The sequence below is a fragment of the Petromyzon marinus genome, chromosome 61 (genome assembly GCF_048934315.1).
Source record: "Petromyzon marinus isolate PM22_M1 ecotype Great Lakes invasive population chromosome 61, UKy_Petmar_22M1.pri1.0, whole genome shotgun sequence".
Taxonomy (NCBI): domain Eukaryota; kingdom Metazoa; phylum Chordata; class Hyperoartia; order Petromyzontiformes; family Petromyzontidae; genus Petromyzon; species Petromyzon marinus.
In genome coordinates this window covers 10760413-10777460 of record NC_133727.1, presented here as the reverse complement: position 1 = coordinate 10777460, position 17048 = coordinate 10760413, and the positions used below count along the sequence as shown (strand labels likewise).

At 57.6% G+C, this 17048-nt stretch overlaps 1 protein-coding gene across 1 annotated transcript in view; it reads right to left on the bottom strand.

Annotated features, from left to right (window-relative positions):
• Nucleotides 1–17048, bottom strand: part of LOC116955726 (protocadherin Fat 4-like) — a 68223-nt gene that overhangs the window by 2875 nt on the left and 48300 nt on the right. Inside the window, exons 6-15 of the mRNA XM_032976992.2 lie at nt 16381–16761; nt 16078–16255; nt 15200–15380; nt 14539–14795; nt 8663–9261; nt 7294–8043; nt 3822–7128; nt 2680–2825; nt 1248–1342; nt 551–739 (exon numbers count right to left, since the gene is read on the bottom strand). Of these exons, the coding sequence (XP_032832883.2) occupies nt 551–739; nt 1248–1342; nt 2680–2825; nt 3822–7128; nt 7294–8043; nt 8663–9261; nt 14539–14795; nt 15200–15380; nt 16078–16255; nt 16381–16761 (6083 nt within the window). The remainder of the gene's footprint in view (nt 1–550; nt 740–1247; nt 1343–2679; nt 2826–3821; nt 7129–7293; nt 8044–8662; nt 9262–14538; nt 14796–15199; nt 15381–16077; nt 16256–16380; nt 16762–17048) is intronic.

Below are 17048 nucleotides of genomic sequence, written 5' to 3'. Positions count from 1 at the left end.
TGAGTTCAAGAGAACTCGCAGACAAACACTACGTTGTTATGAAGGACCTAACGCAGAAGATACCTGGGGATTTGATATTCCACGAAGCTGCTCGTGGTCCCCACCCCTAAACCGCATCCACTCGCACAGACAATGGCAGTAGATGTAGATACCGGATGATGCATGGATGGAAAATGTTGAATTCTCCAGTAGTGTGACTTTTACCTAGCCGCACCCACGCAGTCACTAGCCTGGCCCACACAGTCAGAGGGCTGCTTCCTCGATCTTCCTGACGTTTGTTCCCGCCCACTACTCAGGTAGTGCCACCCTTCTAAAGTGAAACAAAATCCCGATTTTTACCAATTTCTACGGAACACCGGGACAGCCTCCCTGAAACCACCCCACGGCTGTTCCGGCCAAATCAGGACGCACCTCCAATTGGCAGCACAATTGTCTACGTAGGGCGCGCGTAAGAAGTTCACCATACATACATACATTTACAAATCTGTGAAATCTCACAGGCCAATGCATGGTTACTATCGCGGTGGGCGGTCGTGCCATTTGGACGCACGTGTCAGCGACGGCCATGGTTCTGCGAGCCCCCCACGGTGCGAGAGGCAGCGCGTCCACGCTGACTCCGCGCAGGCACCCGTCCAGGCCCCGCGGACGCCCCTCGCGCTTGCCGAGGACCCCGGGCAGCGTCGCCGTGGAGTCCGCACCCCCAACGCTCACTGAGCCGTTGCTAAGTGGCCAGATGATGCTGGGAACAAAACCAAAAACATTATTTGAATAAACAATTTTTGCTTGCATACCCTGTGCTTAATTTCAGCCAGAACGGTCCACAACACTTTTCCGAGAGTTATTTTGGCATACCACATTCACCTCACTGTACCCTACTGTATATACCACACCTCCGATTAGCACGTTTAGTTATGTACGGTGCGAAAGAAGTTCAACGTACATACATACTGCCCATAGACTAACACTGCACCTCCGATTAGCACGGTTGGCTACGAACAGTGCGAAAGAAGTTCAACATATATGCATACATGTTCGTATAAACCTGTTCAAGGGATTACAAGAATATAAGGTACAATAATATAGGATTATTATGGAAAGACAATAACTTTTCCTCTAGTGGTAGTGCCTTATGCTGATAATCCCTGCTCCAAGCCAGTCTAGCAGCTTTCCGTAACATATCTGAGTGAGAAATAAATGGCTGCATATGTCAGTAAGTGACGTCTGTACGTGCTGTTAATTTGTCTTGCCTGGAGTTGCCCGCGATGGTCCCTGTGGCCTGGCAGTGGTCCAGATTCTGCACCTCGCCTGAATGTTCACAGTCATCTACATGCACACTCAGGGTCTGTGAGCGGGGAACACGAGACCAGGCATTGGAACGAGACTCAAGAATAAATATCCACAGCGGCTTTAGTTTGCCCAGGACAGCCTTAAAGAATGTCTTTTGGGATGTTTTCCCAAATGCACATTAACCTTTTTCCCATTCCGAGATGCAGTGCAAGTTTCAGGGTGGGTGTCCCGGTTCACCGCTGATTCTCGGAACGTGCAAGCGGCTCAGCTTTAATTTAATTTAGAGAGGCGTCATAACGCCGCTGTTTTTAAAGACATTGTGCTCACCGCAGAGAACCGTAATCGACACGATCGCACTCCACAATAGCTGGCGCCCAACTGTGTCACACGCCCTCCCGTGCAGTGGAAGCCTCGGTACCAATAAAGTTATTTTAAAGAAGTTTTTCTTCCGGGTTCCGTTCCAATGACGCGCACGGAATCGGAAGAAAAACCGATAACGTGTACACGTACGTCATGTATAAGTCATCGGAATGGGAAAGGGTTCACGAGTGTTTGACTTCATGCAGGAGGAAAATGGAGCATGCAGAGAAAAGCCATGCACACAAGAGGATAACGGTCAAAAGAGAAGCACAGATGGATTCAACAAGCCAATGCCACGCCACCTTCTAGAAACATCGCAGTACATGCATAACACTCCTGGCAAACCCAGGCAGTCTCCCATCTAAGTATGAACCGGGTTCAAAGCCAGCTTAGCTGGAGGGCAGCCTCATGTAGTGCAGGTCATGGAGGTGCCGGTAATTGATGGTTGGTTGAAAGTTAGGAGAATAGACGTGTGAGCATGAAATTCGGACCGTTGCCGCCAGAACATGAATCCAACTTTTTATCAAATAACCTCATGCGATCTTCAACATCCAATGTGTAATTTATGGTTAACACAACCAGTACTAACCCTTTCCCGTTCCGATGACGTACGTGCATATGTCATAAGTTATTAATCCGATTCCAAATGGAATCGGTGGTAAAAGGCCACGCTGGAGGGCATGCAGCACAGTTTGGCGCCAGCCATCGTATGGTGTGGTCGTTTTGCTATGGTTCTCTGTGGTGATTAAAACAGCGTCGCTATGCCCTCTCTATAAACAAAATTAACGAGGAGCCCCTCGCGTTATGGCGAGATTCAGCGGGTGAACGGGACACACCCTCACACCGACACCCCGCAATGTGCATTACGTCTCGGAACGGGAAAGGGGTTAAATGACGGCGGCAGCCGGGGGGGGCCCCAATCACAAATCTCCGCTACGCAAGCGGTATAAAGTGCTCCTGCTCGCTTGCCCAGTCGCCGCCACAAGCGACCGCCAGTTCCGCCAACCAAACAAAACAATGGTGGCATAAGACCTTTCCACGGCGCAGGGCGGCGATGGTGTGGTAGTTGCCGTCGCTTAGGCCTTGCCCTGCCTCCACGGTGGTGACCTCTCCACCAAGGTCAAGCGAGACGGAAGCGCGACCTCCCATGAGCCACACGGACAGACACCAACGTCCTCCTGTCGACGCACACAAAGGGCCGTTAAACGAATCTATTTTTCACTTTACCAGGTGAGACCAACTGTGCTACGTAGCTATTTTTCAGAAGCGTCCTGGCCACAAATGATGGCTTATGAAAGCGGTTTATCATGCGAAAATTTATCGCAGCCAAATATTCTAAGCGCATGATGTTGATTCTAAATGTGGAGGGAAAAACCGGAGGACCCGGAGAAAATCCACACGACCACGGGGGAGAGAGACACTCAAACTCCACGCAAACAGCAGGCGTCATGGTTGGGATCGAACCCACGACCTCCTGTATACCAGGCCAGGTAGTTAACATCTCCCAGCTATCCTGGCGTCCTCACCAGATGCCTTGGAAGAGGTGGGAGAGTTACCCACACTTTACCCCACCACTCACAAACTGCCTGCAATTCGACTGGGGCTGCGACCGCTTACGCTGCTGAGTGGCCAGCGAAGGGGGAATTCAAATAACTTTCCCCGTTGCTTCAGCTGCCACATTGGAAGTCCCGTCTGACAACTATTACACTCGGCTTCGACGACGAAGGGGACGGTGATGATGTTTGTAGTGATGTGATAGCGATGGAATGAGGACGGTTGTGAAAATTACAGTGGTGACACAACGTTGTTGATGTTCGTGATGACGATGGCGACAACATCGATCTCGTGATGATGATGATGGCGACGACGTTGATGCTCGTGATGGTGATGATGGTAACGATGTTGATACTCGTGATGATGATGATGATGGCCACGATGTTGATGCTCGTGATGATGATGACGATGTTGATTCTCGTGATGATGATAATGATGATGATGGCGACGATGTTTATGCTCGTGATGATGATGATGGTGACGATATTGATGCTCGTGATGATGGTGATGACGTTGATGCTCGTGATGATGATGACGACGATGTTGATCCTCATGATGATGATGGCGACGACGTTGATGCTCGTGATGATGATGGCGACGACCCCCTCCATGGCGCACACCATCGTCGCGGGCGAGCAGGAGCAGCTGCGCACTTGTCCGCGTCGTTGCTACCTCCAGCCGAATCTCATTCCTCTCCAGGTCCAGAATCCGTGCCGGGAATTCCATGAAGGAGGAGCCCTGGAAGCCGAACCCCCGCTCCTCGCAGGGCGCTCCACTCCCCTCCTCCTCCACAGCCGCCTCCCCTATGGCTGCTCCGCCCGCGGCCGCCCCATTCTCCACCGGCACCCCCGTTGTTAATGCCGCGACGCCCGCGCCTGCCCCCCGCATCTCCCCATCGCACTCGGGTGCCGCGGCGGCCCCCGGCGGGCACTCGCATGTCCACAGAGGGCCAGCGGCGCCGTGCGACACCAGGACGAACGTCTCGCTCTCGGTGACGGCGAGGAGGCCGGGGCCCACGGCCGGACCCCGGCTCATGCAGCGCGCCGGCGCCACGCAGTCCGACAGGCGGCATGTGTCGGCCACAACCTCGAACAGGCCCCCGAGCCTGGCGTTCGGGTCCGGGTTTGGGTCCCGGGCCGACAAGGCCCGCAGGAACCTCCGAGCGTCCCGGGCGCAGAAGCCGCGTCCGTCGCCGCCGCTGTCGGTTCTGGCGAGCGCCGCCCAGGCGTAGGAGGCGTTCCCGTGGCGAAACGCGTGGAGCACGCGCAGGTCCGCTCCAACGGAACTCAGCAAAGCAGAGGCGGAGGCGAGGAGCGGCGCGAGGCCGGCATCGAGGAAGCGGCCGAGCTCTGTGCAGCCGAGCGAGAGGAGCGCGGCACCGGCGAGGGAGGCGCCGTCGTAGGGAATGAAGCGCAGGCGCGCGGCGCTCAGCACGGGTGTGTGGAGGCCGTCGCTCGCCTCCACCCACAGCACGACCGTCGCCGGTGTGCCGTGGCAGTCGCGCGGCTCAGACAGCAGGTTGCACGTACCTGGCGTGATGCTGAAAGCCCCAGATGACGACGGTGACAAATGAGATGGTGACTGCGATTGCGGCGGCGCTGATGACGGATCGGCGCCCTCCGCGTTCCCCACGATCCGGCACGTGAATTCGTCATCCGAGTCAAGGTCCAGCGGCCGCACGTCGCCGAGGAAACCGCCGGGGAAGGTCGTACCAAAGAAGCTGACGAGGATGTCGAGGGGGCGCGGTGAGGGCGCGTTGTCGTTCACGTCGCCCACCTCCACCGTGACCTCCACCACCGACGTGAGCTGGGGTGTCCCCGAGTCGGACACCACCACCGCGAGCGCCACCTCCCCCGTCTCCTCGCGGTCCAGCTCGGCGGTCGTGCGCAGCACCCCGTCGTCGCTCAGGGCGAAGAACCGCGACGGCTGCGCCAGGCGGTAGGAAAAAGGCGGCCCGTTCTCCTCGGCGTCGGCGTCGCGGCTGCTCAGCCGGGCCACGGGTGTGCCGGGCGGGAGGCCCTCGTCGACGCGCCACCGGACGGACGTCAGCACCGGCGCGTTGTCGTTGGCGTCGTCGACGTCGACCCGCAGGATCGCCGTGCCCGTGGCCGCCGGGCTCCCCTCGTCCACGGCGAGGACGAGCAGCGCGTAAGCGTCGCACGTCTCCCGGTCGAGCGGCGATGCCGACGTCACGAGGCCCGAGGCCGCGTCGATGGCGAACGCCGGGCGCGACGCCGGCGCCGCCGCCGCCGCCGCTGGATCGTCGCCGAGCCGGAAGGAGAAGCGAGCGAATTGCGGGATGCGGTCGGGATCGTGAGCCATCACGGAGATCACGGGCGTCCCCGAGGGGGCGTCCTCGCGCACTCGCGCCCGGTAGACATCGCGCAAGAAGCGGGGCGCCTCGTTGGCATCCGTCACGATCACCGTCACCGCCGCCTCGTCCAGCCGCTCGGCGCTCGTCACGGCGCCGGGGTTTTTGGCCACGACGGTCAGAGTCACGCGAGCCACGGCGTCCGGCGGGGAGTCTGGGACGGCGGGAGAGGATGACGAGCTGGACGCCAGCTTCCCCACCACGACCACCTCGCCCGAAAGCAAGTCCAACCTCAGGCCGTGCCTCCGCGCCGCCGACTCGGCGCCCACGAGGTGGAACTCCACCCGCCCGGCTCGCCCGGCGTCCTGGTCGGTGGCCGATATGGTGCCGACGTGAGTGCCCGGTGCGGCCGACTCGGAGATGCGGTGCACAAAGCCGGCAGCGGAAAACCTCGGCGGGAACTCGTTCTCGTCGAGCAACTCGACACGCACCAGCGCCGTGCCGCTCAGCCGTGCCGCCGCGCCAGGCGGCCCATCCATGGCGATCACCACGAAGCGGTAGCGCGGCCGCGCCTCGTAGTCCAGCCGCCCCGCCGTGACGACGACGCCGGTGTCCGTGTCGATGGCGAACGGCAGCGCGGGGTCGGCGAGCAAGTAGCGCGGGGCGCCGTCGCCATCACCATCGGCGTCGCGGGCGCGCACCACAACCACGAACGTCCCCAACGGTGCGGCCTCACTCAGCTCGGTGCGGTACTCGGCACGTTCGAATGCCGGCGCGTTGTCATTGCAGTCGGCGACGGTCACGGTCACCACGGCCGTGGCGGCGGCGCCCCCCCAGCCGTCGCGCGCCGACACAATGTATCGGTAGGAGCGAGTCGTCTCGAAGTCGAGCGGCGTGGCCAGGTGCACGACGCCGGCATCCACTGAGAAGGGCGCCGCGCCAGCGCCCGACAGCGAGTAGACCAGTGGCGGCCCGGCCGCGTCCTCTGCCGCCTCCGCCACCGCGAGCAGCACTGTGGAGCCGAGCGGTGCGCACTCGGGCACGGTGGCGACGAACTCGGCTCTCGAGAACGCCGGCACCCGGGCGGCCCAGCCGTCCTCGATGACCCTCACGAGCACCGCCGCCTCGGCGGAGAGCGGCCGCGGCAGGCCGCGGTCCTGCGCCCGCACGGCGAGCGAGAGGGTGGTGCCGGCGCGACCGCGCAGCGCCGAGCGGAGCGTCAGCCACCCGCTGGCGGGGTCCACTGTGAACAGCCCCGGCCCGGCGCTGCCGTTTCCGTTGCCGTCGACGACGGAGAAGACCACTTCGGCGGCGGGGCCAAGGTCGCGGTCATCGGAAGCCGAGACGCGGAGCACGCGGGAGCCAACGGGTGCCGAGGTCACCACGGTGGTGACGTAGAGCGGTGCGGAGAAGACGGGCGGGTGCTCGTTGGCGTAGACGAGGTCCACGGCGAGCATCGTCTCAGAGGTGAGCGGCTCGGGGCGGCCGCAGTCCGAGGCCACGAGCGTCAGGAGGACACGGCGGCCGAGGAGGGCCGAGGACTGGGTCGGGGGTCGTGGCAGGAGGAAGCGGCCGCGCGTTGAGATCTCGCCCGTGGAGGCATGGACGCGGAATTCCTGAAAGGGACGGTCGGCGTATCCGGTCAGACGCAGGAAAATAATTCGCGAGCGACGGAGGACGCGTCAGCACTTTCTCATCACCACCTTCCCACCGTCTTTGCTGGACTACACGGCTCCAATGGACTCTCCCCGCTCGTCGACGCAGTGCCGATGTCCACTCACCTCCAGGATGTCGTCGTCGCCGCCGCCGAGCGAGTAAAACACCTCCCCATTCTCCCCGTCGTCAGGGTCCGCCGCGGCCATGCGCACCACCGGGCAGCCGCCCTCCAGCAGGCACTCGGGCACCACCAGCGGTGATGGCGGCGCCCCGATGAACGCCGGCGCGTTGTCGTTGACGTCCGTCACGACCACTACGACGTCCGTGTTGACCGCGAACGCGGCGCCGCGCGCCAGCAGGCGCAGCGCATGCCGCCCGCCCCCCGCCGCCTCCCGGTCGAGCGGCGCGGCCACCCGCACCACGCCGGTCTCCGGCTCGACGGAGAACGGTGCCGGCATCGCCGTCGGCACCAAGGAGTAGGAGACAGCGGCGTTGTCGCCCTCGTCCTCGTCCTCGGCCCAAGCGCGCAGCACGGCCGTTCCCGGGGCAGCATCCTCCGGCACCGCGCCGGCGAAGATGCGCGGGAAGCGCGGGGGGTTGTCATCCACATCGAGCACCGTCACCGCGACGACGGCGGTGGCGGTCCTGCCGTCGCCGTCATCCGCCAACGCCAGCAGCTCATGCGTGGCGCCTGTCTCGCGGTCCAGCGGGCGCAGGGTGCCGAGCTGCCCGCTGGCGGGGTCGACGGCGAAGGCCGGGAGGCCGATCAGGGTCGGCGCGAGCGAGTAGCGCATGGCACCGCTGGGGCCGGCGTCAGCGTCGGACGCTCGGAGAACACAGCCCGGGATGGGGCCCGCTGGAGTGTTCTCCAGGACCTGGTCCACACGCGTGCAGAAATTCTCGTTTACACATTGCAATGTACGTCCGGTCTATGCCACCACCACCACCACACCAAGAGTTGATGATTGACGATGTTAAGTATCCTGACCTGAATGCATTAAAACCGGCTTCTTGAGTGCAGCGAGTTGATGGTCTCAGCCTGGGCGCAAATGACCGTGCGCACAAAAACACCGCATTAATTGCATTGTGCACTGAACGTGGACAAATTCCAGCTCTTAACATTAACAAATTTCCGTTTGACTTGTCATGTGCCTGACGACACCGTCAGTGGTGGAGTGGGTGTGAACGCACTGACTCATGTTGCGTGGACTTGAAGGGATCTCAAACAGACAAGTTCCGAACAGATTATTTGTCTCACGGCGTGACACCAACGGCGTGAAAAATGTAATTGTACATCTCATAAACGTGATTTCTCCTCCCTTGATTCTGGAGAATAAATCTAGCAGCTGGATGCAAGGGATGTCGATTAAATGACACCAATAACACGACGAAAATAACACTTTGGGGTCGAAAAGAAAAGGCGGTTAAAGAAAAACGAAACCACCGCTGCACCATTGTCTCCTAACATCAGCGGCGCGTCTCTCCGCTCGTCACCTGGCACACAACGGGGTCGCGCTCGAAGCGCGGCGCGTTGTCGTTGACGTCCGTGATGGCCACGTCCACCCTCACGTAGCTGGAGAACGGCGGGAAGCCCGCGTCGCGGCACTCCACGAATACGGCCACGCTCGCCCGCTCCTCGAAGTCCAGCGGCCTAGCCAGCGACACGGCCCCGCTCGCCCGCTCCACATCGAATGGGCCGTCCCCTCCGCCCGCCGCGTAGAACCACACGGGGGCTGCGCCGGGCCGGGATGTCTCGGCCTCCACCCTGGCCACGGTCGTCCCCGCCGGCGCGTCTTCCGGCAGCACGATGGGCGGCGGCGACCGAAGGTGCACGCGGGGACGCGGGAACGAGGCCGCGTTCCGGAAGCGAACCGTGACGGTGGTGGCGGCGCTGCGGTGCGGAGGGGCGAGCTCGGTGGCCGTGAGGTGCACGGTGAAGTCGGCGGGGCCGCGGAGCGGTGCGGCGGCGCTCAGCGAGCCCAGCGAGGGGTCGAGCGCCAGAAGGTGAGCATCGTCGCCCGACAGCGAGAAGCGCAGGGACGCGTTGGCGCCATAGTCGGCGTCGACGGCGGTGGGGACGAAGATGAGGGCGCCTGGAGAGGTAAGCGCATGCACGCACGCGATTACGGCACACTCGGTTAAACCATTTACTAGCAACTTTTTTTAACCAGGTAAGGCCCACTGAGCTACGTAGCTCTTTTTCTGATGCAATCTGGACAGCAAACGATAGTTCAACAATGTAGATTATAACGGGTAAATGTATAGCAGCAAAATAATCCAAGAACTCATGCTTGCGAACCCATTAGTTCTCAGAAGCTAAGCAGATTTGATTATGGATTGTGCTTGGATTGTACAAACAGGTTGCTGTAGGCCTGGACAGCAAGCGATAAGCCGACAAGGTGGCACTTCGTCATGTGGAAATGTATAGCTGCGATGGACCCAAATCAATATTGTCAATACTGATCACCTTGAAAATAGGTTTTCCCCTTTTTTTCTGGCAACAAAACAGGTGTTAAGATGAGAATTTTATTGTTATATATATTTGATTATTTTATTGTTTCCCTTCAACGTGACTTTACCGAAAGAACCAAGAATATAGGTGTTAAGATGTTAAAACACCAAACTGAAACCTTTTACAAGGAATCATGTCTGCATTAACCACAATACTTGTGGTCAGAATGCAAACTAAAAACATACTCTGATAATATATGAGCATTGTCTTTGAAACTGATTGGTCCACACCAGAGACAGCTTTCTTTGGAGCCTCTTCTCAAAAGGTGTTAGACCAGAGGACGCCAAAAGGCGTACAGCAAAGACAATGCACGATCAGAGTAATGAGAGCTCGGGGTGAGCAGCTACATCATGGGACCTCCTTTGCCAGTACCAAAATATGGCAACGAAGCAGGTGACTGCAGGAACTCATATTCTTGGTTCTTTCGGTAAAGTCACTTTACCAAAAGAACCAATAATAACAAAACAGGTGTTAAGATGTTAAAACACGAAACTGAAACCTTTTACAATGAATCATGTCTGCAAATATTATGATTAATGCAGACACAATTCCTTGTAAAAGGTTTCAGTTTGGTGTTTTAACATCTTAACACCTGTTTTGTTGCCAGAAAAAAAGGGAAAACCTATTCTCATATTTTGGTACTGGCAAAGGAGGTCCTATGACTGATCACCTTTTTTTTGCAAGTCTCAGAAGACTGAATAGACATTCTAAAATTGGTAACAGGGTCCATTAAAGACTGATAAACAGATTTGCTGATTCAAATGTAGACTTTACAGTGTAGATGGTTTCATGAGGACCGGTGTTTTATTCTGCACCGGTGTACTGCCAATACGTCCATTTAGTATTTTTTTTGTTTAGTAGGTGAGGTCCGTCTAAGGTATGTAGCTATTTTTTAGAAGCGATGTGGCTATCACAAATGATAGCTCAACGAAATTTACAAGCAGCCAAATACTCGAGAAGTGTGATGTTGATCTTAACGTGAAAGGAAAAAGTGGAGGGAAAAAGTGGAGGAACCGGAGAAAATTTTACGCGACCACAGGGAGAGAGACATGCACACTCCAAATATAGAGCAGGCGTGAGGGTCAGGATTGAACCCACGACCTTCTGTATACCAGGCGAGGTATATTCTTGGTTCTTTCGGTAAAGTCACGTAGAAGGGAAACAATAAAATAATAAAAATATGAAAAATAAAATTCTCACGACGTTTCGACTGCAACACAAGCAATCGTCATCACGTAGAAGGGATGATGATTGCTTGTGTTGCACGTAGAAGGGATGATGATTGCTTGTGTTGCAGTCGAAACGTCGTGAGAATTTTATTTTTTATATTTTTAAGAAAATGTTCTTGCTGTGGTTTTCACACCTGATGATGATTGCTTGTGTTGCAGTGGAAACGTCGTGAGAATTTTATTTTTATATTTTTATTATTTTATTGTTTCCCTTCTACGTGACTTAACCGAAAGAACCAAGAATATGAATCTCTGCAGTCACGAAAGCTTTAAATAAAAAAAATCCAAGCGAGGTAGTTAACATCTCCTAGCCACCGTGATGATGATGAAACAGAGAGAGACATGGAGACTCCAAACTCCAGGCATCAGGGTCAGGATCGTACCCACGACCTGACCCTGGTGCCCTGGTCAGGTCGTGGGTACGATGTTAGCTACCACGCCAGGCGAGGTAGCTAACATCTCGCTTCCGCGGTCGTAGTAACTGAATACGTTTGGTATCCGTGCTGTTCTCGTCGCACGGGGTGATCGTCACAAAGGTAAGACGCGATCTGCTGTGATTTTCCTCGTCAGGGGAGACGTTATTCCATGCAATTCAAATCGAGTAAGTTGCCGGTAACTTTTTTATTTATTTGGTCAAATGTGGACGGTGACGCCGGCACACGTTGTCCTGCTGGTTTTGTGAATGACGTCACCAGATGTCTCGCGTCTGCTGTGACGGTGCGTGGTATTTTAGGGTGAATGCACATGGACAAGAGACATGGGCACATGGCCACAGACTCGCACTTACACACACATGGACAGACATGCACACACATGTACAGACAAAGATCCACTGTATAGTCTGTAATAGTGTCGGGGCAAGTGCTGTGAGCGAGCAGCAGCACCTATGAAGGCCAGCAATGTGGCAAACGCGGGGGTGGGTGGCCAGCACCATGCCCGGCCGCCTTTGTCTCCCAAGGAGCGATGTTTACACACCGCACCAGGTACTCACCTGGGGCTGAGTCGACCTAGGGGAGGCCCAGGACCAGTTCAGATAATCGTCACTTATGTTGGCCGTGAGCGAGGAATCGAACAGCCGCACACAAAATAAGATCCCCCATATAGCCTTAACAAACTCTAGGGGCAAGTGCTATTTGCGAGCACCTATAAAAGCCGGCATGGCACATGATCGGGTGGGTGGCCAACACCACGCCCGGCCGCCTTTGTCTCCCAAGTGGCGATGTTTACACATCGCACCAGGTACTCATTTGAGGCTGAGTCGAGCTAGGGGAGGCCCAGGACCGCTTCAGGTAATCGTCACCGGTGTTTGCCATGAGCGGGAATCGAACCCGGGTCGCCAGGTTCGTAGTGCAGCGTAGCGCTAACAGCTACACTACCGCTCCCTACATACACAAAGACAAAGACCCCCAAATAGCCGTGATCAGGAATCAAACCCGGGTCGCCAGGTTCGTAGCGTAACGCGCTAACCGCTACTACACTACCGCTATGCACACACGCACGCACGCACTTACCCCCACCAGAGACCCAGTTTCACCGTTAAGGCCACGGATAGCGAGCGAGGGCAAGTACGTTTAATGAGCGACAACGAAAGGACCCGGCCCGGCACGCGGGGAGGTGGTGGTGCGGCAGCCACGCGTGCCTGGCCTCTTTGTCCGTTGACCCTGATCACAGGAGAAGAGTTCACGGCTGGCAGGCAGAGGTCACGCTGGAGAGGATGCATGGGCCCCGCATCACTCACCATCTTTTATTTTTTAAACAAGTTGTTTTTTTCCCCTCGTCTCACCGCAAGCAAGCCAGGGTTGGTTGGTGAGCCAGGTTAGGGCTGGGATGGGAGACCACCAGGGACCTGCCAGGTGTCATAGGCGGCGACGATTGTCACAACCTCACCCAATTGGCTCATCCACCACAACCAATGAAATCAACCGAAACCGCTGCCGCCTATTAATCATGCAGATTGCTCTTTGGGCACAACCAGGGCGCCTGGCAAATCGGGGCTTCCGCGGCTTCACGAAATAGAACCGCCGGGAATAAAAATCTCTACCGGACGCGCGACCATCACGCGGACTCCGATGGTCACCCTCGCAGTGGCGGCTTTTTGTCTCGGCCGTCGAGCAAAGACCAACGCCGCATAGTGTGACGCTTTCAGATGCGCTTCTGCGGACGTGTGGAATGGCGAAGCCACTGGAGCTGTGCGCTTTTAAATCACCTATATTGAAAACGACTCTCTTTAGAACTAATTTTTGTGTGTTAGTTTGTTGTCCTTCCCCCGCACCTCCGATTAGCACAGTTGGCTACGTACAGCGCGAAAGAAGTTCAACGTACATACACACACACATTCAACACACTCAATGGCATCGGTGCATCTCGCGAAAGATCCACCCACAGCGACCGTCACAATCAGAGCGTGAACGTGAGAACACTGACCACACAGCAGTGAACCATTATGCAAGTTTCTATACGAATCTACGGGTTTCTGTGCGAGTCTAGGGGTCTCTATACGAATCTACGGGTTTCTGTGCGAGTCCAAAGGTCTCTATGCGAGTCTACGGGTTTCTGTGCGAGCCTAGGGGTCTCTATGCGAGGCTATGGGTTTCTGTGCGATGTAAATCGATGAGACACGTCGTGTGTGACCACATGATTAGTGACCGCACTGTGAACTCGAAGCCCTCCAACCGAACTTCAACTGAAGCCATGTCCTGTCTAACAATTTACAGTGTATATGAATGCATTAACCCCCACCCCCTCTGGCCTTTGCACCTGATTGGCTCACAGATAGTGACATTTATCCCTCCATTTAAGACTGAAACAGGAGGATTTTTCCACAAAGCTGGCTGTCGCCTGACGATGCTGGTTGTAATTACTGGCGAAACGTCACAGTACTCGAATTGTAAATGTTGTGGATTTACTCCCAAACACACCACCGGTTTGCTGTACTGGTAACTAATCGGCACGTTTTTGTTCACGTGACAAACCTTACTGATTGGCTGGGTCGGATGGTGGCTGGTTTAATGACACATTTATATTTACGCAATCTAACCAGAACTACGTGTTAAACCAAATCTGGATATAGGCTTTCAGGTTTTATATGTAAACAGTAACACCCCGGTTTATGTCTCCCCTTTTTACGTCATTTCGCAAATACACTCGTCACGTTATTATCAACGCGGCTACCCCAATTAGCGTCGTCTCAACCGCACATGTGCACATCACTCACAGCATCGTCGTTGTCCGTCCTGTCTTGTTATCTGTCGACTCTTAGCCTTCGCCTCCTCCACCACCACCACCACTACCATCACCTACTACGATTACCGTATGAATCGCTTTGATTGACGTCGTTTTGATATTCGTCGTTGCACCCTTCGGGAACGCATCCTCGACGTAAAGCACTAGGTGTGTTGCTGCAAAAATACCTCTAATCTGGACACGGACTTAAGAGTTCACCATCCATCTAGCCGCACGCAAGGAGAGCGGCTGGCTGCAGCGGCAATACCCTTCTGAGCAGTGGCGTTCAGTTCGTACCACGGCACCGCGCCACCACTGCGATCTGTAACACCAGGGCTCGGAACCAGGCGCGGCAGCATTTATTCTCACGAGCAGCCGCCCGTCCACCCGTCCACCCGCCCGCTTACCGCTCGGCGTTGGCGTGGGGACACTCGCCACGTACGGCGCGTTGAGAAACGCCGGCCCATTGTCGTTGACGTCCGTGACGGTGACGAGCACAGAGACGGACGTAGAGAGGGCGCCGCCAGTGCGGGCACCCCCGTCCGTGGCCCACACGAGCAGCGGGTAGCCGTCGCGCAACTCGCGGTCGAGTGGCACGAGCGTCCGCAGCTCGCCCGTCGTGGCATCGATCTCGAGGGCCCCCTCACCCCCTTCCAGGCGGTACCTGCGACGACGCCGTCGATCGCGGGAGACACACGGACGTTGACTCGGAGACATGCGAAGGCTCGAACGGGCAAAGGAGAAGTAACACAAGGTGGGTTTGTACAATGCAGCTATCTCTGTAAGTGCCTCTCCATCCCTCTCCGTGTCCTTCTGTCCACCTTTCATTATCTCTGTGTCTCCCTGCCTCCCTGTTGTCGAAAACACAAACGTTGGGGAGCGGTAAGTGAGCGGGTGAGCGAGTGGGCAAACGGGCGAAACAGTGGGTGAGTGAGCGGGCGAGCGAGTGAGCGGGTGAGTGAGCGGGTGAGTGAGCTGGCGAGTGAGCGGGCAGGTGAGTGAGTGAGCGAGTGAGCAGGTGAGCGAGCGAGCAGCTGAGCGAGCGGGCGGGCGGGCGAGTGAGCGTACGTGACGGTGCCGTTAGGCCCCTCGTCCGGGTCCTCCGCTCGCGCCGTCCACAGCACGGTGCCAGCCGCGCCACCCTCCTCCACTTGCAGGCGCACGTCGCGGCCCGGGAAGCGCGGAGCATTGTCGTTGGCATCGCCCACGAGCACAGTGAGCGTGGCGGTGCCGGTGAGAGGCGGGGAGCCTGGGGTGCGGAGAGACGGCGCTGATGAAAATGAAACGCGAAGCGACTCGCTCAGCGCGCTGCCGCTCTCCTACTCAGTTCCCCCAAGCAGCCTACTGGGGTCTGCCGGGGGGGTGAGTGCCGCGAGTGAGCGGCGCCTACCAAGGCCGGCATGGCACACGTTAGGGGTGGCATGGCCAGTGCCGCGCCTGGTCACCTTTGTCTCGCCAGCCGATATTTACAAGCGGCACTGGGTGGCCCGTTTAGGCCGAGTCGACTTAGGGCAGGTGGCTCAGCTTAAATAGGGGACCACAAAAGTGAGATGTTAACTACCTCGCCTGATATGTAGGACGTGGTGTGTTCAATCCCAACCCTCACGCCTGCTGTATATTTGGAGTTTATGTGTCTCTCTCCTTGTGGTCGTGTGGATTTCTCCCCGGGTCCTTCGGGTTTTCCCCTCCACGTTTAGAATCAACGTCACACGTTTAGAGTATTCGGCTGCTATAAATGTCCACGTGATGATAAGCCACTTCGTTGAGCTCTCATTTGTGGTAGCCAGGTCGCTTCTGAAAAAGAGCTGTATGGTAGCTCAGTGGGCCTTTCACTGGTAAAATAAAAATCAATTTTTTTTTTAAACGAGTGGGCCACACGGCCTACTCGAAGTCGGCAAAGCCGACGATCGCCCGGCTCGTGAACCGAGGGATTCACTCCCATGTACCGGCGTCGGTGGCCGTGACGAGCAGCAGGTGGCGGGGCCGCGCCTCGCGATCGAGCGGGCGCAGCAGGTCGAGCCTCCCCGAGGCTGACAGTGAGAATGCGTCGCGCTCGTAGTCTCCCCCTACCACGGCGTACGACACCACGCCCGCCGGGCCCAGGTCGTCGTCGTGCGCCGACAGCTGCAGACGGGGGTGGTGGGGGGGGGGGCAGGATAACGCGGGTGGAGGGATTCAACATCAGCTGGTGTCGTCGCCGCTGCCCCGCGAGAGGTCGATCCCAACGGTCGGGGGGAAAGGGCTCTCACCTGGGCGATCTGAAGCGGCCGCCCGCCGGGCCCGCCGAGGCCCTCCGGGACCCCGGCCACGACGCCTCTGCCGCCGTCGCTCCCGAACGACGGGACGTGGTCGTTGACGTCAGTGACGGAGACCGCCACGGCAACGGCGGACGCGAGCGGCGCCGGCGAGCCCCCGTCGCGCGCCTCCACGAGGAGGCGGTACGCGTCCCTGCGCTCGCGGTCCAGGCCGCGAGCGACTCGCAGCTCTCCCGTCACCGGGTCGATGCGGAACGCGGTGTCGTCGTCGTCGTCGTCGTACCGCTCCTCCTCTTCGTCGGCGTTGTTCTCCTCCGTGTCCCCGCGGCGCGATCCCTCCACTCCGGTCCCGGCGCAGTCGTCCGTCGCACAGAGCTGCCGCCGGTGACATGGCCTCGAGCTGTCATCGGTTTTGTCGCCGCTTGCCAGCCGTACCGAACGCCAAACCCGGCACGAGGAGAGCGACACCGAACGGCGCGGCACGACCCACAAATCACGCGGCAGCGCGACCGCGAGGGCTTGCGGGGGTCGGTGATCTATTCGAGCACCTCTACGCAAGCTCATTTCATCGCTGGCGCATTGGGAGGTAAAGGCGGAGCCCTGCTGCTGCTCGCTCAACGCTGGCCAGATGTCTCAGACAAAGATTCCTCCACAGCCTGTAA